The sequence below is a fragment of the Mesocricetus auratus genome, unplaced genomic scaffold (genome assembly GCF_017639785.1).
Source record: "Mesocricetus auratus isolate SY011 unplaced genomic scaffold, BCM_Maur_2.0 Super-Scaffold_100022, whole genome shotgun sequence".
Taxonomy (NCBI): Eukaryota; Metazoa; Chordata; class Mammalia; order Rodentia; family Cricetidae; genus Mesocricetus; species Mesocricetus auratus.
Window position 1 is genome coordinate 34,181,237 of NW_024429203.1, and position 27,398 is coordinate 34,208,634.

The window sequence follows — 27,398 nt, forward strand, 5'->3', positions numbered from 1 at the left end:
GGGACAATCAGAACCTCAATGGATTGGTATTGCAAGAATAAATTGGAACAACCACTATGGAGGAGTTTGAGAATTGTACTTCTAGTTATTTACCCAAGAGAAATGAAAACATTAGGTTTGGTCAAAGAGTAATTTGACATGAACTTTATTAAAAATGACCTAAACTAGAAACTCCAATTTCTATTAAGAGATGAAGCTAAGTGTCTCCATCTTTTGAAACACTCACGATTAAAGGGAAGGTTCGAAATGTTTTCTTTCAAATTCTACATGTATCAACTAAGAGAATTGTATTTGTGTTCTTAAACTAGACCCAACAATCATCATGTGACACTTAAAGATTGTGAAGTAATGTGCTTCATTACCAGCTGTCTGATCTTAGATGTCACTTGGGAGGCTAATGATAAACTGCAGGTCTGATAACTCAGTTTTCATTTTAAGATATTTCTTGAACTTTTTCCTCTTGTGACAGGCAACCAAATTAATTAAACCCTGTCACAGTCTTTGACACCATAGCCAGATGACTTCTATTTGTTGATTGCTATTGATTTTCTTTGATACTTCATTTAAAAATCAATAGCTGGAAAGAAAAATAGGCTTAGTTTACAAATATTTAAATGTACTATTGTATGCTAGAAGAGACACAAGTTTGGCATGGCCTTGGCATCTAATTATCAGAAGAGCCCTTTAGCAGGTAAAAGCCGGGGCTTTGGATCAATACTCGGTTTTCTTTCTCAATCAAAGAAAGTGGCTATAAATTAGGTTCATCGGTGTTATTTCCAAAGCTTTTTGAAGCAAACAAGTTTAAATGTTCTTTCTTCCATTAAATTAAATGACCCAACCTTAAGATCTTTTGTTTTCTATTTAAGGACATTTATGCTACCTGGAGTTCATCCTCGCCTTTATCTTTTTAGCTTTTTTCTTATTCTTTTGCCGTTCTTCTCCATCTTTTACAGGCTCTGGTGGAGCTGCACTTTCAATCACAATGTCGACAACATATTTCTTCAAAGACAAATGTTCCTGCAAAATAATAAAAAAAAGAGATGATGGTGATGATATTTTAAAATAATTCAAGATCACTACAGAGTAGTAAACAGGATGGATTATATAGAAGAAACTAAAAGTAATCCCTAGACAAGAATGGCTTTCACAAGTGCTTTGAAAAACACTGAAGGATCTGTTTCTCCGGAGATTTTCAATGACTCATCAAACGTTTGGTGAACATCAAATATACTATATATTAAGGATACATGGACACACAGGTTCAATGGGGAAGTTAAAATATCACTCATATACAAACAATTACAGCACCATACAAGTATTCAGCCTAAGGGAAAGACAAGACAGTGTTCACGGAGGGTAAAGAGGGAAGGCAAGCAGGTAACACAGTGTTTGCTGTGACTTCAATGATGCATAGGGTCTGAGCAGATGCTGGATTTGTATCTGTCCATCTAGACAAGAGTAGGAAAAGGGGAGGAAGAGCAAAGGCAGGTCATCTCCGAGAACATACCAGAGGGAAAGTTGAATACAGTACTGGAAACAGTTTTGGTTTGGCTGGAACACAGAATTTGTTTCCTATATCATTTCACTACTCCATTTCATGTTTCAATTCCTCTGCCTCTCTCTTCATTCATACCTACACAGCAAAGACCCAACTCTATATCTAGCTCTCCACCTATTGTGTCTGTAGCTACAGAAGATTAATGTATCTATAAGAGAAACTGCCAAATACTTTCAATTTTTTAGGACACTGTACCTCACGTACAAATGCCAGGCAGTCGAGCACACATACATTATTAGCTTATCCACACTCGCATCTTTCCTAGAAATTGCTTTTAGACCCACTCTTCAAATCTCAAATACTTGTTACCCCCCTCCCTCCCTACAGATCTCTCGATTGTAGTCCATGTTTAACTAACGAAAGTAGCATTATTTAGAAGAGGAGTTGCATACACTCCCATGACAAGTTTACCAACCTCTCTGTGTGCCTATACACTTTGCCTTTTCCTCACTATACTATATGCACACTCATGCTCTGGTTAGGATTAAGACTCTCAAATGTACACTAAATATTATGCCTTCTCCCCCCTTTACATTTCTATTTCTCTGATTCTTCACACTTTAATTTTTCTTTATACTTAAATCACTTAAATACTTTCTATTTAAATCATTTAAAAGATCCTTTTTTCTCATCCGCTAGATTACAACTGTATGGCAGCAGAATGTCTTGGAAGTATAGCCTCTCTGTCTTTACTTCTTTTTTTTTTGTTTTTGTTTTTGTTTTTACAAGACAGGGTTTCTCTGAATTGTTTTGGAGGCTGTCGGTCCAGCCTGCCTCGAACTCACAGAGATCTGCCTGCACGGCTTTCTTTACTTCTTTAACTCTGCTTTATCTTGAACTCATGAGTCCAGCAAAAGCTTTACCAACCCTAAGCAATCTGCAAACTGTCCTTGTTAGGAAACCAACGTCACTGGCAACTCTCCATATGTCTTTTCCAGTCTTTGCCTTATAAACCACTTCCTCTTCCCCAAGGCTCTCATCACAAGGCTTCCTGACATTACATCATCCTCCTAATCCAAAATAACACATCCATAAACATGTAGGCTGAAATAGCCCCACACCTAGTATCTCAGTTTCTAATTCAACTTGTACAACTTTTCCTGTGTGAATGTTGTTATGTGCAAATGTGTGCACAGGTGTGTATGCACAAGGATCAGAGGCTGATTAGCAAGCAAATCCCAGTGATCCTGCTGATTTTTCTGTGCTATATCTCCCCAACCTACACCGTGCACTAGGGTTACATACATGTGAGGCCATGCTCAGGGTTTTATGTGAGTGTCAGGATCTGAACCCAGATCCTCAGGCTTATGCAAGAGCTCTTCCACACTGAGCCATCTACCCAGCTCTTCTAGGTCTTATATATGTATATATATGCATATATATGTATATGCATATACATATATATAGTTAGTTTTGAAAACAAATAAAATATTAACAAATATTAATATTATTCTTATGGAAAATTTCTCAAAGCTACGTTGATAATTCAGTTAGTGCTTGTCAGACTAGCTTGAGATCTGAATTCAGTCCTCCAGAAACAATAACAAACACAAAGCATGGAGTGGTGGGCATGCTTATGTTCCCCTAGCCTCAACTTCCACCCCTACTAGGGAAATGGAAACAAAAGGATCCCTGGGACTCTCTGGTCAGTCAGCCTAGTCTTCTCAGCAAGCTCCATGTCTCACAATCCTCATTGAAGAAGCTTTTCTCTACAGCAAATGGAAACCATTATAGAAAGCCACAACTGATACAATGCAGAGATAAGGAGCCAGGCCCAATGGATATATTTACAACACAACTCTTGTAGCTAAGGCTCCAGGAACATCAAGAAAGAAAGGGCAGAAAGACTGTAAACACCATGGGACCAGGAAGTTTCTTAAGGGATTTCCTAAAATGACACAGCATCATCACCCAATACGTCAACAATATGGAAGTCTAAATAAGGATAATGTCAAAAGGCATGATGATGTAGCAGGGACAAATGTCACAGAGTCCTACCCCTAAATAAAGGAACTAAAGACTGCTAAGAGAGGGTCATCTCTTCCAGAGCTGACCACCACTAACTGGGTATCTAATACAAAGTGATCACCCCTGAAATCATACACACAAAAGACAAAAATGAATTCAGCATATTGTATTTATGTATTTGTGAATATATATATATATATACACACATATATCTATGTCTATATATATGTAACAATAATAATCAAAGAAAAGGGAGCCATCAGTTTGAGAGGGAGATGAGCATGAGGGATGGAACATAGGAGGAAGAGTGGGAGGGGAAAATTATGTACATGCTATCTTTAAGTATACCTTTTCCCCAGATTGAGGAGGAGGAGGAAAGGATTCACTTTGTAGCCTTTTTGTAAAAATAAAATGTCACAACTTAAAATATATATTCAATATAAATGTATTTAATATATCCAATATGTGCTATATTTATTTGATATATAGTTAGCATATATTTTAATCAATATAATATATAAATATATGTAAATATATATATTTAGAGTTGTAACATTTAGTTTTACATATAGTAATTAAACCCTGGATAGTCACAAACACATATACATACAGGTAAGCAAAAGAAAAAAATCTTAAACTTTGGGGGACTAGACTAGAGAGAAAGTTCAGTGGGCAAAGTTCTTGCTGTGCAAACATGAGGACCTGAGTTAGAAGCCCAGTACCAATGTAAAAGCAAGGTATAGGTATAGTAGCATGTGGCCTCAGATAGGGATAGGTAGATCCCAGAGCCACCTGGTCAACCAGTCCTGGTGAAAACTATGAGCTCTGGTTTTATTGAGAGATTGGTAAAAACAGCAAAAACAAAAAAACGACAACAAAACAAAGTATAGCGCAATAGAGAAAGGTAACTGAAGTTGACCTCTGACCTCCACATACACAGAGGTGACTGCACTCACACCAGTGTACACGCACACCACACCTATTTTATCAAACAAAGGTAAAATGTAATTTTTGTGCCACAGCATAGTGAAGTCCTAATGGGGGAAATCCTTCTGTGTATATGTCATCCTACTGGTTGATTAATAAAGCACTGTTGGCCAACAGGGAAGCAAGATAGGTGGGAATAGGTGTCGAGGAGGATTCTGGGAAACAGAGGCACAGTCAGTCATGATGTAGGACGTGGGAAAAGTAAGAGGTCCGGACTCTTTCTCTAGTAAGAAAAGATCACATGGAAATACTTAGATTAGCAGTTATGGGTTAATAATTAAGTCAGAGCTAGCCGATAAGAAACCAAGCAAACGGCCAACAGCTTCATAATTAATATAGTGTCTCGTGTGTTATTTGGGGACTGAGACAGCAGCGGGAGCCAAGCGGCTGGCAGGAAGACTACCGGTTACAAAGTCCTGACTTCACTCTCACCAGTCATTACACTGTCTTGTTTCCACTAAGACCACAACCAGGGTGATGTTCCTCTTTCTCGAACTCATCAGAAACATTACCGTCTCAGAACTCTGCATGGTGTTCCTTAACCAATAATATTCTTTCACCAGGAATGTGTGCATGTTCTCCCCGAAAATAACGAACCTTTAACAATAACCTCTATTTGTTATCTCCCCACTCGGTTTATTTTCTTCTAGAGCTTGCACAACAACATATGTTTATCTATACTTCCCAATACAACAAAATTTGTTTAGAATTGTACTGGGCATATAGCAGATACTACTGTGTTAAATGAGCAAATGAAAATAACAACACTGTCATAAAGGGCATTACACAATACACACTTAACAAAATGTTTCACACAAAAACCACTAAATTAGTCCTTAGAACTAAAATAAGGACACAATTGGGAGGGATATAATCTTATTTTCTCCATTTCATGTAATAGAAGAACAGTCTTAAAGTGTCCAAAGTTAGACAGTCAAAACCTTGACTGAATAACAGGGACCAAATTTAAAAGCAGATGCTAACTGTAGAGCCTACAATCTTGGTTGTATAGAGTTTCAACTGTGGAAATATGCTCATATTCTTCTTCTCATAGCATCGTTGAAAAAAGAGGAATAAGAAGAAAGAGGAGAACTAATCATAGACCTTCCCCAAGAAAGGAAGTGACTTGATAACTTTGCCTGTCACATAGAATACCTTTATACTTTGGCACTAGTGAAAATCAATGATCTAAGTGGTAAATATACATGTAGATATATAAGTGCAATTTTAAAAATCAGTCCATTTCTGGAACTAACTATGGAGCCTAAAGTGGCCTTAAATTCATCCATGGTCTTCCTGGTGCTGTGCTTACATTACACATCACCTCCATCAATCCTGATCTAACAATCTTGACTTTAGGAGAAAAGCTTGCAAACTTCCACCACTTTTGGTTTTATTATTATATTACTATTATTTTCATTTTCCATGTATTTTAAATATTTTTTCATATAACATTTTGATCATATTTTCCTCTCCCCTAATTTCTCCCAGATATTCCCCATCTCCCTAGTCACCCAAGTTTATGTTATCTCTTTCAAAAAAAAAAACTAAAAACTCCACAAAAACAAAAATCAAAACAAACAAGTCAAAGACTAATAAAATAAAAAAAGGACAAAACAAAACTAAACAAATCACACACAAACACACACACATACACCATTCACAAAAACAAAAACAAAAAAAGTCACTGAGTTCCTTTTGTGTTAGCCAACCTTTTGTGGAACCTGCCCTGGATAGTGGTTGATACACTCAATGACACTCCAATGGAGAAAACCAACTGTTCCCTTGTCAGCAAATATCAATTGCAAATAGCTTCTTGGTTAGAGGTGAATTTCCCAGTCCATTTCACACCTACATGCTTGTAAGACAAAAGTTAAAGTTAACCTGTAGGCCCCACCTCCCCATGGACCAGGTAACTTCCTGGAATGCTGGGAGTTGTAGTTCTTGGAAAATAATAGCCATGTCACATGAGAAAATACAGTGGCCATAGAGTATGCCTTAAAAAGTCCTACAACACGTGTCATTGGGCCATTCAGCTGGTAATTCCAGGGAGTGGTCCTGACCAATGCTCATTCTGGTGAATATTTAATTAAAGCTTACTTCAAATTTGGCTCAAAATTGTAGAACTGGTTTTTCTCTGGTGAATCCCAAGATTAAAACTGGGACATAGTCTACATTGAACTTGCTATTGTGCCAGAAGAACATAGCCATAAAATGAGTTCTAATGGCATACTACTATTCTATAAATGAGTGGCTCTTTCGATCAAATCAGAGAAGCTTCTGCTTGCAGTAGATGGGAATTATGACAGAGGCCATAACTGGAAAACAAGCAGAGAGACTCCCAGGGCACTCAGTCTTAAATGGGATGTCTTCATCAAAGTCCTCCTACTGAGGGATCAGGGATCTGTGTGGAAGGGGTGGTTGGAAGACTAAGAGCCAGAGGGAATGGGTGACTCCAAGGAAACACTGTTTTCCAGATACAACAGGACTGTTGTACATATGAATTTGCAGGGGCTGTGGCAGTATTGAAAGCTATTTTCAATACTCTGCATTCATTCTCCATGTAGTGCTTATACAGGCTAAACTCTGTATGTCATTTCTATTACTACAATATAGAAAAGGAATACCCTAAATGACACCTCTAATTTTACAAAAGATCCAATTATTCTATTTTCAGGTGCATATAAATGCCATTCATATATCTATTAGAGATCCTTAAGGGTCCTATACCCAATGAAAGATACTCTACAAAAAAAAAGACCTTAACTAGAGATATTTGATTACATTCTATAAAAATACATCACTCTAATTGGTTTAATAAAAAGCTGAATGGCCAATGGCTAGGAAGGATTTTCAGGGCAGAGAAAATGCTAGGATGGCCAGGCAGTAGTGGCGCTCGCCTTTAATCCCAGCACTCGGGAGGCAGTGGCCGGAGGATCTCTGTGAGTTTGAGACCAGTCTGGTCTACAGAGTGAGTTCCAGGACAGCCTCCAAAGCCACAGAGAAACCCTGTCTTGAAACACCAAAAAAAAAAAAAAAAAAAAAAAAAACCCAAACAAACAAAAAAAATGAAGTTGCTAGGAAGAATGGTGGAGATGCCATGAAAGGTGAGGAGACATGGAAGAAGCAGGAAAGCAGGAGAAACAGTATATAGATGAAGTAAATGAGCCTCTAGAAAACACATAGATTAATTTTAAAAAAAGTTAATTTAGGTTATAAGAACTAGTTAGAAACAAGCTTAAGCTATCAGCTAAGCTTTCATAATCAACAAAAAGCCTTCATGTCGTGATATGGGAACTGGCTAGTGGGAAAGATAAAGTCTAACTACATAGAACTACCAAGAACCTTACCATTTTAGCCAGATGTGGTGATGCACACCAGTAATAGCAGCACTTGGAAGGCTTAGGTAGGAGGGCTGTCATGAATTTGAAGCCACCCTGTGTTATACTAAAAGTATACTGGGGTTGAGTAAGACCCCCAAAGAATCATACATTAAAAATAGACAATATATTTACATATGTATTGACATATAGGATGTGTATACACTAACCAACTTTTTAAAATCTCAAAATTAAAAATAAGAATGTTTTTATTTGATTGAATAAAACTTTTCCTTAATACAAAACCAATACATGTTAATCATAGAAAAATTAATAAAATTAAAAGGAAAACTTCCTGACTCTTAACATCCCCCAAAACAATATCTAGTGATTGACTCTCTCTCTCTCTCTCTCTCTCTCTATATATATATATATATATATATATCACTGTGAGTGTATATGTGTATAACAAAATGGAATGTATCTTAACACTTTATGAGCTATTTTTAATTATATATTCAAAACATATACTCTTGCCACTAAATTTTCTACAAACTATTAGTGAGTGCAGATATTTCACTGCTACATCTAATCTTGCTGATGTCTAATTGTTAATCATGTGGGCGGCTTAAAACTTTTGATAGAAAAAGTAACAGCACAACAAATACCCTTGTAGTTATGTTAGTTTTTTGTAAGAGCAAGTTCACCTTTTCTCTCCATACCCCAGATCACCTCTTGATGTTTAAAAAAAAAACACACTATTGGGTGCAACACAGTATGATAAGCAGCTGTTTTAAATCAAACCAGGGAAGAAACTATATAGCAGGTGAGTATTGGCCGGGCTCATGGACTTTAAAGTGCGTAAAAGATTTCAATCTCCAAGAACCAGTTCAGGAAAATCACATTATATTTCTGAGGCAGGATTAGTCATTAAAATCCTTATCAAGTACAATTCTGAGAAAATGCTGACAATAACAGCAGAATTTCAGATTATCTGAATCACCTCATAAAAATAGAGAAATTCAATAAGAAAACAAATCCCACCAAAATCCACCCAAAAACAATTTCCAACAAAATGAAGTAACGAGGAATGTCCATAAGCCTCAAGTAAAAGCAAGTGAGGACAAACTACCATCATATCCATGGGAGTCATGATCTTTCCAAAGAAAATTAAGCTGCCCAGTGAAGAGCTCAACAGGGCACCTGAGAACAGAATCTGGGAAGAAAGGTAGTTATCTGTCTGACCTGCAGGTGAGTGAATGGTGCCTGTATTATGAAGGTCAATTTGGAGGTCAGACCTTATATGCTCTCAAAAGTCAGCCACCAGGGCTTCCTATAAGGGGCAGGCCTTCCTTCGCCACTCTGACAATATCAATAAGCAGCCTAGGTGAGAGAAGACCAGAGAAACAACTAGGAAACTTGAGAAATCAAGCCAGGGTACTTTCCAACACACAACAGCTATGCTGAATCACAACTCCTTCTAAACAGTTTTTATAGAAATCACCTAATGAAAAAATAAAAACAAAACATTAGCAATGCCAAGTGCCAAAGTTACCAGGACAAAGACTAAATTCAAGGCAATCCTAAACAAACAAACAAAAATCGTAAAGACCAACTGGGGGTTCACACCTATAATTATAGCACTGGGGAGGCTGATGCTAGGAGTAATGTCAACAGTTTGAGGGTGCCTATATTAAATCCTGACTTCAGGGCCAATTTGAGCTACAAACACAGACGTTATTTCCAAAAATAAAAAGTCTTAGTGGATAATTCCAAGGTATTACCTCTTTAAAATTCAGGCTCCAAAGAAACAAGGAAAATTGCCATTTAGAGAAGAAACAAACAAAAAATCAAGTATCTTCACAGAGAAGAAAGATGACCATCAGCATTTTAGATATGCCCATTACTCTCAAAGATAAACATAAAAACAAAAAAATGGTGAAAGGTAAAACTAACTTCCAAGTAAGAATTATACAAATGAGCTACTACCAATATTTTAAAAGCCTGAAAAACTGATCACTTTCTAAGAAATTTACCAAAGACTATGTCTCAAGGTGAGGAGGCTCAGGTAGCAGAAAGAACCTGCCTGTGACTCAATGACCTAGACTTGGTTATCCAGGACCCATATGATAAGAGGAGAGAACAAATTCCTCCAAGGTGCACTCTGACCTCCATATGTGCATGCCTAACAGACACAAATGCACATACACAAGCTCACATGCACTAAGTAAGTAAATAAATGTAATTAAAAATTTAAAGCAGGAAGTCATCTAAAAAAGTAACCCCCACTGATTGGATTTGGGGTAAGGCTCTGTTAGTATGTATTTAGCCATGAGCAAGGTTCTAGGTTTCTACAGTCAGATTTAGAACCCAAAAGGAGCCGCTATTTAAAAATTTGCAATAGGGTTCAAAAACAGATTCAGTGGACATAAATGAAACATCACTGAGTCAAGAGTCATCTTTAATTTGTCACTGGAAGGCTGGTAATGAGGATATGCAGGCTTACCAAACTTTTCTGTCTACTACTGTGTATGTTGTAAATTCACCACAATAAGCAGTTTGGAAGACAGTCACTGCACAAGCACAAGTAACATGTGTACATGAACGTTGAAATTTCTGCTTTAACAAAAGAAGTAAATGGAAACAGAATAACCTTATTTCTCAAGTATCGAGGAGCTGAAATTGAAATCAATACATTTTTTGCACAATATTCATATACTAACAGCATATGCTGAGACTGAAATGTGTAAATATAGAAGAAAACCATCTCCTGTGTAAACATAAAACTAATGAGGTGCTTTATTAAGAGAAGTGATACATGTGCATCCAACCACCTTTCTTGACCGACTTTCATGTATAGTAGCAAAAGTTAACTGCCAACCAGAGTGGCATAGAACCTGAACACACTAAATAAATGTGCCGATAATACTGCTTACAATAGCTAGTTTGATAAGGTTCAAACGTTTTTCACTTAATCCCATTGTGGAGCACTGAAAGGAAGTTTTTCTGAGCATCCACCACTAGCTGGCAGACTGCAGCTGTGCTCTCTCTGGTCTAGGTTCAGAACACCTAATATGACTCAGAACACCTAAGTCATATGAGGGCCAATATGAAACCCCAATATGGCAGTGCTAGTGACAGTGTCCTAAAGGCAAGGACTGTGACAGATAAACAAAAGGATTGTTATATGGTAAACAGAAGCCTAAACTCAGCATTCCCCAGGAATCTCACAAGGCCCTTTCTGTTCCCAGTGGTCAACTACCTCCTGCAAGGGCATCTAGTCCCTGATTAACAAACAGCCTACAACAGAACAAAGCCCCTATGCTAATCCCAGGCTGTTCTGGTCTGCACCTCTCCTCCTGCCACAACCTGTCCCCTTAAAACTGACAAGGCTGTTCTCTACCTACCTCCCCCCCCTCCCCCACCGCACAGCATGGCAGTTTGACTTCCCACATAAACTTTTCTTCCTATGCACGGAATGGTCCAATGTAATGGTTTCACTGCTTCCTGGCTCACAGTCAGTGCTCCAGCACCTGTGTGCCTGAAGGCAGCACTCTGCACTCCATTTTCAGTAGCGGTCCATTCCATGAGATTAGTGTTTTAAGTATTTTTTCTCCCTATTTACTGGTTATTTTCATTATGAGGAAAGCTCTGTACTGAATCCTAGAACAGAATTTTGATTCTGATCCTTTTTAAAAATCACCCTCCAACACCACTTCTCCACACCACTGTTCTGTAATGGCTAAAATCAGGTAAACCAGGTAAATCAGGCTACAATCAGGTAAATCAGGCTGAGTCTGGTGGTGCACACCTTTAATACTAGAATTAAGGACAAAGGCCCAGGTGGATTTCTGCATAGCAAGTTCCCGGCCAGTAAGGGCTACACAGTAAGACCTTGTTTCCAAAAAAAAAAAAAAAATGAAAAATGAAATTAGAAAACACAGCAGTCTTACTTCCTCTACAGTCAACTAAGCTCTAACCAGTAAAAAAAGGACAACAGCAGAAAGAATGCTGCTTAGATGCAGACATTCCTGTTTTTGTTCCACAGACTAACATCCCTAACAATCCACCTTGCTAAACTAGTTCCACAGCCCTGTCTCCTTAAGGTTTCATAAATGCTCAGTTTCTAAAAGTTACTTTAAATAATTTTACTTTGGTGTTATTAGCGTAAGAAAATGAAGGCACAAATGACTACTTCAGTAAATACATACGAGCCGGGCGTTGGTGGCACATGCCTTTAATCCCAGCACTTGGGAGGCAGAGGCAGGCGGATCTCTGTGAGTTCGAGACCAGCCTGATCTACAAGAGCTAGTTCCAGGACAGCTTCCAAAGCCACAGAGAAACCCTGTCTCGAAAAACCAAAAAAAAAAAAAAAAAAGTAAATACATACGAATGCAGAAGTAGACAATTAATTACACAATCATGGCATATATGTTAAGGAAATGCTATACATTATTGGATTAAATTTTTAAAAACATTTCTAAAATTTTCATTTTAGGATTCAAATCTATGTAACACATTGCATATGTTTAGTTAATTATATATTAGTATATAAATGATGAATATAAGTAAATCAAAATGTTAACAGTAGGTATTAATTATTGCTTTCCTACTTTGATATTTTCTATGAATGCATATTAGCATATTGATAATGCTTAAAATTAATTAAAGAAATACAAAGGAAAGGAAGATCTTCAAGGGAAGTTAATTTACTCAAGATTACCGTTACTGCAGGATGATTTACTCCAAGGGAGAACAAGCATTACTGAGTAAGAAACACTCACCCTTTATAACTACGTAGAATTCTAATTATTGTGGCATGGGCAAGAGTACAGTGATAATGTGAAGCAATGAGTACCAGATCTCAGCCCAAAGCAGCTCTGGGCCGCCTTCTTTCCTAACAGAATTTTTAAATGCAAATTTTAGCCTTATGGGAAGTCCAGTTCCCAGACATTTCATACTGTTGACTCTAAATAAGCACTAATGGGAGTCATTCTTTTCTACTCCTGTCTCTGATGAGCAGAAACAAGCCAAGTACAGAGCTCCCCATCAAATCTGCAATTCAGCACAGGGACATATCCTGCAACCACTCACTTAGCTAGTAAACTGAAGAGGAACCTGGAGAGTTGGCTCAGCAGTTAAGAGCACTGGCTGTTCTTCCAGAGGTCCTGAGTTCAATTCCCAGAAACCACATGGTGGCTCACAATCATCTATAATGAGGTTTGGTGGCCTCTTCTGGAACACAGGCATACATTTGGTGGACCACTATACATAATAAATAAATCTTAAAGAAAAAAGTAAAGTGAAGAGATCAAATGATAAATCTGAAATTCCCTTCTTAATATTTTAAGTGTCAATGTAATAAGTACAAACGCTAACTAATGATAGTTAATTCTATACACACAGATTAATTCTAGTTTTTAAGTCACAACTCAAGACTTAGACATCTTGTCAGAGATTGTATCTTGCTAATCTTTTAATTACCTTTTCCTGTATATAAAACTATAGCCTCTCTAGCACAATTTACTGTGTTAAATGAAATAACTGATCCTAAAGTTTGATTTTGCTATTATGTCAGACTCCTCCTAATGACTCCATGTTCCTTATTTTACAAAAAAAAAAAAAGATGCACAAAAAATGAACTACACAGACAAAAGTCATGATCTGCGGGAAATAATGCTCTAAAACTGAATAACTATATAATATAAAAGACAAAATACAGAACTTTGAACTACTAATAGTATGGCTTTTCAAATAAACACTTCATAAAATATGGCACATCAAAGTAAATCATCCATTTCACATCCTTAACATCTTAAAATACCAGACTGAATTTTTAAGAATGCTAATCATTATAAATCCTTTAAAATGATTTAAATTTCTGGTTTGGAAAAAAAAATCACCTTTTCTTAGCTGGGTACAGAGGCTTACACCTTTAATCCCAACACGAGAGAGGCACAGGCAGGTAGGTCTTTGTGAGCTCAAGGCCAGCTTGATCTACATAATGAGTTCCAGGACAGCTAGAGCTATATAATGAAACCCTGTCTGCGGGGGGGGGGGGGGGGGATCACTATAAAAATGTATTTTTATTTTTGAAAATGTAAGTCTTCTAAAAATGAAATAAATTGAATATCATGCTTCAAGTAAGTAGATCCAAGGCTCATGTTCAAGATGAGGGTGGTGCTGGATCCTAATCTGCACAGTGTAATATGAATAATAAAAACCCAGAGACAGTATATTGGGGTTAAAGCTGAAAGATCAGAAAAGCAAAGCAGCTGGCCACTAGATCTTACCTCTACCTCAAACCAAAATGAGTGATCCTGTTGGCACTAATGCTCAGAGTACAATGCAGACTGTACTGCTCTCCATCAAGCCTCAGCCTGCAATCCCTGAGGCTCCTGTCTCCTCCTGCCTTATAATCCTTTCTCTGCCTAGCCATATCATTCCTGTCTCCACCTTCCTAGTTCTGGGATTAAATGGGTGAGCTCTGTTACTCTTTTGAACTGATTCACTCTTGAGTAGCCATGGGTGGCCTTGAACTCACAAAGATCCATCTGCCTTTCTCCTGAGTCCTGGGATTACAGGTGTGTGCCACCATTGCATTGTTTCTATGGTTTACTAGTATGGTGGCTGGAACTAAAGGTATGTATCACCACTGCCTGGCCTCTATAGCAGTGGCTAACTTTGCATTTTCATCTCCAGTAGCTTTATTAAATCATAAACTATATATCACCACACACAGGCAGGAAATTAATGTTATGTTTTACCTTAATTTTTTTTCTCAACTTCATCCTGTAACTTCTGAATGAAGTTTGGAATCTAAGATTCATTATTACTTTATTAAAGGTTTTTTTCTTATATTAATAAAAATTATTAGGTATTCCACTCTTAGTTTGCCCACCCCCCAAAAACTCAGATTTTTTTAAGGTACTTTAACAACACTCTCTTGTCTTCTAGCAAAAGCAAGGAATGGAGGACAAGGGAATCTGAACCTACATTTATTGTGTTCTCAGGATGACAAGGCAAAAGCAACTTGAAAAGTCAGAGGTAAAAAAGATTAGGAAAGGAGGAAAGAGATGACAGTATGAAGAACGGAAAGATGAGGAGGAGGAGGAGGAGGAAGAAAGTCAGGAGGAAAACAGAAAAAGGATGGATAATATAACATCAATTTAAAACATTGCATTTTAGATAGGTTAATATTTCAAACTGTGCTCACAGATACAGGACATTGAGAATAATACATATATAAGCTTTAGCTCAAATCAGTAACATTTAATTCAACACCTACTATGTATCAAGAATGTGGGTTAGCTGCATCTATTAAAGAGGAACAAGTCTATTGATATCAGAACTTTAGAATTTAAAAAGATATCTAACAAATTCTTCTTTTGATTGCTATCATTCCTCATAAACTGATCTCTGCAAGAAACAGTTTGGAGAAACTCTTTAAAGTTGAATAGCAAGTACTGATGTTTTTTTGTTGGCTATACAAATAAACTGTTCCTGGGTACAACTTTACAACTTAACACTATCAAAAATGAAGACACCATACAAAAAAGTTAATTAACAATAACTGGAAAATTTAAGAAACTGTTATATATATCATAGGTGTGTTCATATGACACCACTTGCCAATATCCCATGGTGAAGGCCTAATGCAGTGTACAAGAAAATTCTTAAAAATATGTCAAGAAATAAAAAGGTTTAAGAGTTCCATTATATTTATGGTGTATAAATTTGTCAAATAGTAAATTTGAGAAAGCCTGAAATGCAGTATCCTCTGTCAAATGGTGCCCTTTGTGACAGCACCCTTTGAAAAATGAAATTAAGTATGTATGGCAATGACAAGTTTAAACTAGAGGGGGGCATTTTAATTATACAAAAGGCTCAATTCTTAAGGTCCCTTACTTCAGATGTAGACTATAGTAGAGGTTTTATTAATTACAATCTATGTATTATATTGTTTGAAGTGACAGATGAGAAAAATGAAGCTAATGAAACACAGTGAAACAGACACCGAGCAAAAGAGAAAAAGCAATCCCCTGATAAGGATTACAGTCCGCCATCTGTCCCCCTGCCACTCAGTGACAATTACAAATTCCCCATCAGTTTTCTAGTAGGTGAAGATGATGAATGAGGCAGGCACTTCCTTTGCTGATCCTGACATTCTTTCTGATCTAATCTGAGGCTTAACAGATGACTCAAAGAAAGGCTCAGTGTTAAAGAACCTCATTACTAGATCATGTTGTGGAAACTGAGGAAGGTCTAAGCTCAGTTCTGCAGTGAGAAATAGTTCAACTGTAATGATACAATTCTCACAAAGAAGGAAAAGGGGTTTTCTTACAAAAATCAGCTTGGATTATTGTTAGCTACACCCTCAGAAATAGTTTCAATAATGGAGTAACAATGGTACTATGTCATACGAAAGCAATCACCCTAGAGATTCAAAATTGGGGAGGGGGAGGCTAATGATCAGAGATAATACTGCTCCATCTCTTGTGGTACTTAGTCATGATAACAAGGCTGTGGGAAAGCCTGTAGCTTCACATCAGCAGCAATAGAACAACTATTCTCCTTAAATAAGGTAATACAAAAATAGAATACAAAGATAAAAGAAAATTAAGAAATGGTTATATTAATATGAGTCAAGGGAGATTTTTCACAGCAAAAAAAAAAATATGCCCAAGGATAAAGGGGTAATTTTACACTAATAAAGGAGTCAATCAAGAAGACAAAACAGATTTTTGGTATTTATATGAACATCTAACCACAGAAGTTTATGATACATGAAACAAGAGCTGACTAAACTGTCCAAGAAACTGATAATCCTACAATTAGAAAAAGAAACTTCAAAATCCCACTTTAAAACTAGGGAAAATAGAAACAGAAACTAGCAGATGTATGGATGAGGAGCCAGCTGAGATGATGGGTGTACTCCCAGTATTGAATTTAAGACCAGTCTGTGCAATATAGTATACCCTGTCTCAAAAAGTAAAATCAGCCGCAGGGTAGTGGTGGCACATGCCTTTAATCCCCCCACTTGGGAGGCAGAGGCAGCAGATCTCTGTGAGTTTGAGGCCAGCCTGGTCTACAAAGTGAGTTCCAGAACAGCCAGAGCTATTACACAAAAAAAACCCTACCCCGTCTTGAAAAACCAAAACAATCAAATAAATAAATGAATGAATGAGTGGATGGATGAAATTAACTGTTATTTTCCTTTATACTTGAGAAATGCAGCATAAAAAACAGAACTTGTCTAAATCATATTTTTGGAATACAAAGGATTGTCAGAAAGAAAGAATACACAGATTCACAATGAAGAAAGACAACTACCCACAATTTTTACACCTCATTCTCCTTACAAAAAATAATGCATCTTACACCAAAAGTTATATGCTTCATTAAATTGTGAGACAGGACAGTGAAGAAACCAAGCATTAACATTAATGCTGTTTCTCTAACAATACATGTAAAAGTGTTCACCTGAGAATATACTCATAACTAGCACTCATTTTATTTAAAAATATAACTATTTGAATCATAAAACCACCATAATATTAAATACACAACAGTTCTTTTTGTGAGAAGTCTTTTAAAATGCTAGAAAAATTCTCCAGTTAAATTTGATAAAAACACAAAATAATAAAGCTTTCTTACTCAGCAGTAACCTATTATGTTTAGCAGTCTTAAAATAAAACACAGGCCAAAGGTCAAGAGTAAGTTATCTGAGATGTCAAGTGCACTGAGTCAAAGGTACAGTTTTATTATGTCAGAAGTGATATAAATAAAACCTTATATGCCAAAGAAGAAGGATAATAGAACAGTATATATAATGTAGAGACATCATAGGCGACAAGTAATAAGTTTAAGTAGAACAAGTGTGTTTATATATATACCTTTACTGATTAAAAATGAAACTTCCAAGTGAACAAAATAGCCTCTCTATATAATATAGTTCATACACTATATTACCAACATTGCTTTTCAGGAGGAAGGAGCTTTCACTAAGAATAGTTACAAAGATTAAATAAGAAGGTGAAATTTTTCATTATTTGCAATTGACAGAGTACATAAAATGAACATATCAATGAAACCTCAATCTACAATGACTAAAGATCACTACAATAACTACAAAACTTACACATTGCTACACATTGTTTTATCAGTCTACTATTCTTTCCTTTTCATCTCTTCTTATTGAAATGAAGATATAAAATTTATAACTGAGTTTATATAATAGCATACTGCAGAACATTTTTCATTCTAGAGATAAAACTGAGGACTTGTGGATGCCAGCAAGTACTCTCACCAAGCTGCACCCACTACCCCTGAAAACTTTTTAAGTTGTAATTTTACTTTAAAATAAATAATATATTCAGCTTTATTAAGGGAATCTACTAATAAATGTTTTAAACAAATGAATGCATATTTTTTGTAATGGGAAGTAGTACCTATCATTTAGGGAAGTAATCTAGATTTAAAACAAATTCTATCTAAAGAAAAAAGATAAAGGTCACTGGTTTGTTTGATTTTATTTTTTTTTTTTTTTTTTGTTATCTGATACAAAGTCTCACTCCATCTGGCCTTGAATCTTAGATCCTCCTGTCTCTGCCTTCCAACTGCTGGGATTACAGGCATGTGTTGCCATAGCCCACAGGTAACTACAATTCTAAAATCAATTCAAACTGAAAATAGGAACATTGTAAGATACTTAAGCAAAAAAAAAAAATCCACACCACCTTCTCTAGAAGTACTCATACAATCTGGGTAAAAAAAATCATAAATTATTTGAGGCAAACTAAATAGATAATCAGTTCCATATTCCACTTCAACTATATTACAATTACATAGAATTTACAAAGAAGAAATTCAGAGGTAGATTAAAATACTACCTTTAAAGCTATGTATAGTTTTTCACTTGAATTAAATTCAACTCAATAAATGTCTATTAGAAATATAAGTATCACATATTATCTCATAGAATAAATGTCTATTAGAAATCTAAACTAAGTATCAAATATTATATCAAATATAAACTCATCGAAACCCAAGGCTGGAGAATTAATTCCAGCCACAACCAACTGGCAAGTACTAGACTCATCTTCCAACTCTAAAGACTACACAAAATATACAAAGCAAACAAGGAAAGGTAGGTAGTAAGGAGCAGCCACATAGCCAGCACTTGTGAGCAGAACCTCAAATGACAAGGACAAGCAGCCCAGGGAGTGTGCTTCCACCCTTCCTGAGTCTTCCTTAATGACTTATATCAGTTGTTGGCTTGGGAGAATAGTGCAGGCTATAAATGAGAATTAATGAACTGAGGAGACACAATCCAGAGTTCAGAGTGGCAAAAGGAAGAAATTCAGAGAATGGAGCTCAACTACTTTTGTGCAATTTCTCTTTAACCATCTGTTACGCACAGAAAATCATGAGAACAGTCATTTCATTCCTCCCACTTACTTAGATAAAACTTCATTAAGAAACCAGTCTCAAAATTATTCATTTCCTCAGACTATTAGGTTAAGAAGAATGCCTTCAACCCAGATCAATGCCTTACTTGCTCAAATCCCCACAACTCATCCCCTAGAGTAGCCAAAGTCTATGCAAGACCTTTCAGATACCACCTACTGAGAAGTAACACAGTTCCCCATAGTTTGTTTTCCTTTCTTTTGACAACTCAATAAAGAAATTTTTATTCAACTCCAGATGCGTTTCTAATGGTCTTTGCCTGCAGAGTATTAATAAAAACCTAATAAATATGATTACTGCAGTGTCACAGAAAAAATAAAGGCCAGTCTCACAAGCTAAGGATGAAGAAAGAAAAGACATAACAAAGTACATACCATGCAGTATCATCTCTACCAAGTTTTAGAATAGACAGGAGAAACTGATGCTATCAATATACTAGTCATGGTTTAGGAACATTACAGTGACTAGACCAAAAGGAATCCTCTAGGTTGCAGGGAATTATATCTTGTTCTAGGCCATACAACACCAGTAGTCACATATATAAACATTGCTTAAATGCATGAGATTTGTGTACTTGATTAATGAATGACATGTATTAAAAAAAAACTGACATAGGCAGCACTGACACTCAGCTCTCCTCAGTGGGAGTCTAGTCCCTGTGACTATGACTTGTCTGAGTCACTCGGTCCCCAACAGCTCTGCTTGAGGCAGAGTCCATGAGTCTGGACAGCAGGAGCCTATACCCATGAAGCCAGAAAAAAACAAGATGGCTGGGGACCCAGTAATTTAAAAAAAAAAAAAAAAAGAAGGAAAATGATCCCAGACAAACTTAAAGGTCCAATTGAAGTGTTCTATAGGGCATTCCCATTAAGCATTCCTGATCAAGAATATGTGGTCAATAACACAACTGTACAACCCTATATTGTTGAGGGTTATGGATTCAACAGAAATGGAGACTAGCAGGAGACTTGGTATTCATTTAGAAACGCTTTGGGAACTCATAGCATTCAGAAGGAGCTTTCAGATGTTATGGCTAAACCCTCAAAGGATGGCTTCATTTGTGGCAAGAATGGTCTTTTAACAGTGTGGCTGGAAGTGGAAAAGCTCTCACACAGTGACAGGTTCTCCAGAAGATGGAGGACTGTGTGGTGATAGATTATGTATGATTTATTAAAGCTTGTCTAAGGGTACAGAAAGCAAAGCTAGCCACAAGTCATAGAACCAGGCAATGGTGATGCACACCTTTAATCCCAAGACTCAAGAGACAAGAAGCTGAATCTCTGCTAGTTCAAGGACACATTGAGACACACGAAACTGATCCAGTGCTAAAGAGGAACAGCTCACACAAAGGTGATCTCAAAAATTGGGATCACATGCCTCCAATCCCAGCACTAAAGAGGTATAAAAGGAAGAAGAAAAGGGTTTCATGAAAAATTTAGTCTCCAGCCACACTGAGGAGAGGCAGCAGTCTAGGATTTGTAGTCAGAGGATTCATGGAGCTAGCACGATCACCCTTTCAGTGTGAGGTAGAGGTAAGAGCTAGTGGCTGGTTGCTTTGCTTATCTGACCATCAGCTTGAACCCCAATATATGTCTCTGGGTTTTTTATTAATTCATATTATATTTGCATGTTTCAGGACTGCTTCCTCATTATGTGAACATATTTTTAACAGCACAGGGTTATTTCAAGAAAAGCGTTACATTTTAAAATGTAATGATAGGAATAGTATGGACATCCAGTGTGAAATTGATGTTTTATTGGAACATCAGAAAACAGAAGCCATGCCCATTCCAAAGACTCCCTCTAGCAAGTGAAAAGTAAATTCTGAGTTTGCAGATAAGATAAATATACAAGACTTGTGCAAAACCGAAGTTAACAAAGACAGTGTCTGTGGTATATGTGTCTCATATTGAAATTTACAATAATTACATATATGATCCACAGAAGATGTCTTAGTTACAGTTTTATTGTTGTGAAGAGATATCATGGCTGTGGCAACTCTTATAAAGGAAAATATTTAATTAGGGCTAGCTTACAGTTTCAGAAGTTTAGTTCATTATCACGATGGTGGGACGTGGTGACACACAAGCAGACATGATGCTGAAGAAGGAGCTAAGAGTTCTACATCTTGATCCCAAGGCCGCAGAAGCAGACTGTGTCACTAGGCCTACCTTAAGCATAAATGAGACCTCAAAACCTACCGCCACAACGACACACTTCCTCCAACAAGGTCCCACCTACTCCAACAAGGCCATACCTCCTAACAGTGCCATTCCCTATGGACCAAGAATTCAAACATGAGTCTATGGAGGTGTGGGAGCATTACCACTGGAATACACCTGGTTTGGCTGCAGAGTGCTAGCACCCAGCTCTAATCCATCTTTTGTTTAGCTGCTACCTGTTGTTTTCCTTGTTGCTCTCTATGTGAATCTTGCCTGAGAGTTTCCCAAGGATACAAAGACTATGCAAAACTTGGCTAGGAGGGAAACTGGAAAACTGCAGTACCTCCTGAACCAAGAATTTGCACTTGGCACTATCACTTTGGAAGCTTCATCAGGTTGTTTTGAGGATATGGAAATCAACTTGCTAAAGTGTAACATTGGAGAACAATTAAAGGCAGCCTTGGTGAAAGGAAAGCTGTTCAGTTCTTACAGGATGGATCCACCTTACAGCCAAGAAAGGCTAAAGCCTCTGAGTCTTATTCCCACAGACACTCATGAACCCCACACCTGTGCGGCAACAATGGGAGCCATAATTATTCAAACCACCACCATCCACTCCCTGGCCCTCACAGACTTCTAGCCATAGTATAATGTAGAAATGCATTCAGTCCAACTTCAGAAATCCCCATAGTCTATCACAGTCTCAACAATGTTTAAAAGTCCAAAGTTCAAAGTCTCTTCCAAGATTCATGCAATCTATTCATTGTAATCCCCTATAAAATCAAAATAAAAAAACAAACCAACAGATAGTATACTTCCAGTGTATGATGGCACAGGATATGCATTACTATTCCAAAAGGGAGCATAATGAGGAAAATAGTGAACCAGAGCAAGACCAAAAACCAGCTGGGCAAACTCCAAACTCTGCATCTCCGCGTCTGATGTCAAAATGCTCTTCAGATCTCCAACCCCTTTCAGCTTTGTTGAATGCAACAAACTTCTTTCTCTTGAGCTGATTCCACTTCCTGTTAGTATCTTTCCTTGGCAGGTATCTATCCCATGACTCTAGCAACTCTAACATTTTGGGGTCTCCATGGCAATTCAGGCTTTACCTTTACAACTTCACTCAATCACCACTCTGGGCCTTCGTGCATGGACACTCCTTCCATATATCTGGCCTCAGTAGCTTTCCTTAGCACAGAGGTTGATTCCATAACCACTTTCTTCTATTCTTGACTCTAAAGCCAGAAACACACTGCCAAAGCTGCCAAGTTCTGCTGCTTGCTGGGGATGGAACATGGCCCCCTTCTTCAATTACATTTTCACAAGCTCTCTATTTTTATTGGGTTTCCTTCACTAAGCTTGGCCATCCTGGAACTTGCTCTGAAGATCAGGCTGGCCTTGAACTCAGAGATCTGCCTGCCTCTGACTCCTGAGCACTGGGATCAAAGGTGTCCACAACCACACCCAGACCTAAGCCAAGATGCAAGCTTGGCTGGATGAGATCTTAGCCCGAGGTCGCCACTTCCTTTTAATATCTGGCTTTTCTTTAATCCTTTTATCTCCTTGAACATAGGACTTAGCTCTATTCCACTTCCTAGACCCCCTTTCTCCTCAAATTGTACATATTGTAACTTTCCTTTCTGAGCTTGCTCCTTTTCATTATACACCTTTAAAAGAGTGACCACTAATAACCACAGGACAGAGTCAATATTAGGCTGTTATGAGATTTTTCTATACCAAGAGAATTAATACAAATCTCTCCACTTTAGCTGGGGTAGAATCTTCAGACAAGGGCAAAAAGCAGGCACATTATTTACAAAAAGATCACAATAACAACATAGTAAAATTCTTCTACTCTGAAACCTATAGAGCCAGACCCCCACATTTCAAATCACCCTCAGCACCACTGTCTTTGATGTTTCTATTAGCATGACCCATTGAACAGTGCTTGAAGCATTCCACCGCTTTCCTAACCCAAAGTGCCAAAATCCAAATTCCTCCAAACAAAAATATGGTCAAGCCAATGAGAGCAATACTTCAGTCCCTGATACCAACTTCTGTCTTAGTTACAGTTTCTAATGCTGTGGAGAGATACCATGATCACATCAACTCTTACAAAGGAAACTATTTAATTGGGACTGGTTACTATTTCATAGCTTTACTCTATTATCAATATGATGGGACATGGTGATGTGCAGGCAGACATGGCAAGTAAACTGGGAACCATACTGGGCATAGCTTCAGAATGTAAGACACCAAAGCCCACCTTCACAGTGGCACACTTCCTCCAACAAGGCCACACCTAATAGTGCCACTCCCTATGTGCCAAAAATGTAAACACCTGAGTCTATCGGGACCATACCTATTCAAACTACCACCGAAGAGGTACAGTTTGATCTCATGAAGCCCAAGTGGAATCACATAGAGACTATAGTCCAATAATCTAAAATGCTCCTAGTGGAAAAGAACCTCAGTATGTATGGTATAGGATGTACTGCAGCGGGCTTTTTTGAACCACCAGGCCCCAAATCATGAAACAGACTTATTATTAATTATGAAAGCTTAGCCTTTGCTTAGGCTTGTTTCCAACTAGCTCTTATAACTTAAATTAACCCATTTCTATTCATCTATATGCTATCACATGGCTCATGGCTTTTATCTCTCCTCCTGCATGTCCTGTTTCCTTCATGTCCAGCTGCTGTTTGAGCATTTCTTCTTCCCCAAGACTTCTGTCTCCAGAAGTCCCACCCAACCACTTCCTGCCTAACTAATTCAGCTCCTCATTACAGCAATCAGTGATACATCTTCACACAGTGAAAGGAACATTCTGCAACAACACATAGAAGTAGAAGCTGGCATCTGAAGGTTTTTTTGAGAGGTTAGAAAAGAAAGACATGTTGCCAACATCCATTTGAATGGAGTTCACTCTTTCCCATAGCATGTTCAGCATAAAACTAGTCCAAGCTCCCCTGTATGCCAATAGAGGTAAAAAGTTACTGGAAAAAGAACAAATTACTATGTGATGAAATATAAATAACAAATTACTATCTCTGTTGGATCTAGCTGTATGTGAAAGAACCAAGCACACTAAAGCAGACAGGAAGAGATTACATAAAGCTGGTAACATTAGTCAGTGGCAATGCTAAGAATATAACAAAAGACCTGGAAGAGAACGAACTATATAAGACTGTCTTATTTAAGGTTTTTACTGTTATAAGAGCCACCATGACCACAGCAGCTCTTACAAAGGAAACATTTACTTGGGATGGCTTGCTTACACTTTCAGAGGTTTATTCTATTATCATGGTGGGGAGTATGGAAGCATGCAGGCAGATCTGGTGTTGGAGAAATAGCTGAGAATCCTACATCTTGTAGGCAACAGGAAGTCAACGGATTTACTAGGTGGTATTCTAAGCATAGGAAACCTCAAAACCCTCCCCTATAGTGACACACATCCTCCAACAAGGCCCTACCCACTCCACCAAAGTCATATCTTCAAACAGTGCCACTCCCCATGAGATTATTGGGGCCAATTACATTCAAACTACCACAAGAACTAACAAGATGGCTCCATATCAATATTTGAAGTTACACTTCTTAGTTATGGTTTCTATTTCTGTGAAGAGACACCATGACCACATCAGTCCTATAAAGGAAAACATTTAATGGGGTAGCTTACAGTTTAAGAGGTTTACTCCATTATCATCATTGTGGGAGATAGTGACATTCAGGGAGACATGGAGAAGGATCTGAAAATTCTACATCTTAACCCAAAGGCAACAGGAAATAAACTGTCTCACTGCTTGAGCAAAGGAGACCACAAGGCTGCTTCCACAGTGACACACTTCCTCCAAAAAAGCCACACTTTCTAACAATGCCACTCCCTTTGGGGACCATTTTCTTTCAAACCACCATACCATCTGTTTAAGAACTACTTCAATGGGGAAGCTGATTGTGTGTGAATACAAAGGCTGAAGACTATGAAGAAACCTTCCAATTCATGAGATTTGCTAAAATAACCCAAGAGGTAAAGCAGTGAGACCAATAGTGATATGTGGACTGACATAAGAAGGTGAAGCAGAAACCTTGCTAGGGAGGATGAGTGGGTGAGCCACTGGTGACTGAAATGATTCTATAGAACTTTTCAACATTGCCCCTGTGCAAAGTTTGGGTATCAATGACAGACCCTTCCAAAAGTAACTGAAATTTTGGAGAAACTATATCACCTGTGACAACTGATGACTGAGGAGCTTAGCAAACAATGTGTTACTTTCAAAAAATAATTAGACAATGATACTTCAAATAAACAAAGTACACTCAAGGAAAATTAAATGCAAAAGAAAAGCTGATCTCAGAACTAAAATTAGAGATAGGATGGCTAGAAAAGAAAAATAAATCTTTGGAGTACAAGACTGAGATTTCAGAGAAAACAACTCAATCCTTGAAGATGATAAACATGATCTACAGCAGGAGCCTGAAAGCCAGTCAGAAGCTTCAGTGGAAGCTCTCTAGTAAGCACAGTCAAGGGGCCAGGTTGCAAGGCATGGTGACAGATAAAGTGGCAAAAGGAATGTGAGCATCAGATAGCAGCCACCCAGCTAGAGATACAGAATAAACTGTGGGTCAAACATGAAGAGTTCAAACAGTTGAAGGCACCGTAACTGAACCCAAACCTGAGGACTCAGTCAGGGCCCCTGAGAGAGGGGTTAAGAAAAATATCACTCAGAGATCTGTCCCCAAATCACCCATGCTTAATACACCAACTACTGTCTGACACAGAAAGTCCTGTTCTGCAGGAGCAGATGAGTAGATCATGAGTCTACCTCCCTGTAATGTGCAAATTGAGACAGTCATGCAGCCACATGTGCCTCCCACCATCACAGCGTCTACTGAAAATACAAAGGTGCTAGTTAAGTGTGAGGAGTACATGCTGAACCACCAGGAAGTAGCCTCTGATAGGGAGATTGAGATTAAAGCAATTTAAGGGTGATGTTAATGACGTGGTGGACAATCTGTGCAGTTTATTGATGTTGAGACTTAAAAAGAATAATCACCAGCTGGTAGTCATAAATAAACATCATCCACAGTAGCACCTGCACAACCAGAGGTACAGATTCTGAATGAACTGGTGGAGAAACAAAGTGTTCCATGGCTATGGAGATGAGAGCAAGATCTCAGCTGGGCCCCTAGTATCAGCAATATTCACAACCCAATTGGAAGAGGCCTTGAACTGACAGCCCTGGTATAAAAACATTTTTGTTTGTGTTGGTGACTTCTCCAAAGCAGTGTCAAAAGTGTTGATGTCATCTTACAAAAGATAGTATGTAGATCACATTGAATTTTAGGTGACTTTTCCAACTGTTCTAAATATTTTCTAAGGTTTCTTAAACAAAACAAATTCTGCTATTGATAAAATGCAAAAATGTACTTTAAACATAGCTAACGATTAAGACTTTCAAAACAAACATGGTGACTAGCTAATGGTAAAACCATTTTAGGAAGTGTTTAAAACCCTGTATGTATACTCACTTCTTGACCTTTAGATATGTCAAAGGAATTGAAATTAAAAGCACTAGAAATGTACATGTGCCCCCCCCCCACACACACAGCACCAGTAAGATGACTCAGTGAGTAAAAGTGTTCGCTATGTAAAACTTTTAACAAACCTGAATTATCCCCAGAGCCCAAATAATAGAAGAGTTAGCTGTGTGGGTTATTCCTATGTCAAAACGGGAGGTGGGAATCTACAGAAGCTAGATTATGTAAGGCAGTGGCAAATATTTACAAGAGAAACTGCTTCAAAAACAAGTTGGAAGGAAAGAGCCAACCACCAAAGCTGCCTCCTGACCTGTACACATCACACCCACAAAAAAATAAAATAAAAATAAATCTTAAATATAAGTTTAACATACACTGATATCTACAAGCAGG

The 27,398-nt window shown here is 37.7% G+C and overlaps 1 protein-coding gene and 1 pseudogene across 6 annotated transcripts in view; one reads left to right on the plus strand and one right to left on the minus strand.

Annotated features, from left to right (window-relative positions):
• The window catches only part of Scaper (S-phase cyclin A associated protein in the ER), a 343,723-nt gene that overhangs the window by 185,604 nt on the left and 130,721 nt on the right, over positions 1-27,398 (minus strand). For all 6 annotated transcript variants that reach the window (XM_040729759.1, XM_040729754.1, XM_040729758.1 and 3 more), the window contains one exon: positions 881-1,017. In XM_040729759.1, coding sequence (XP_040585693.1) covers positions 881-1,017 — 137 coding nt within the window. The remainder of the gene's footprint in view (positions 1-880; positions 1,018-27,398) is intronic.
• On the plus strand, positions 14,457-26,696 carry LOC110340770 (annotated as a pseudogene).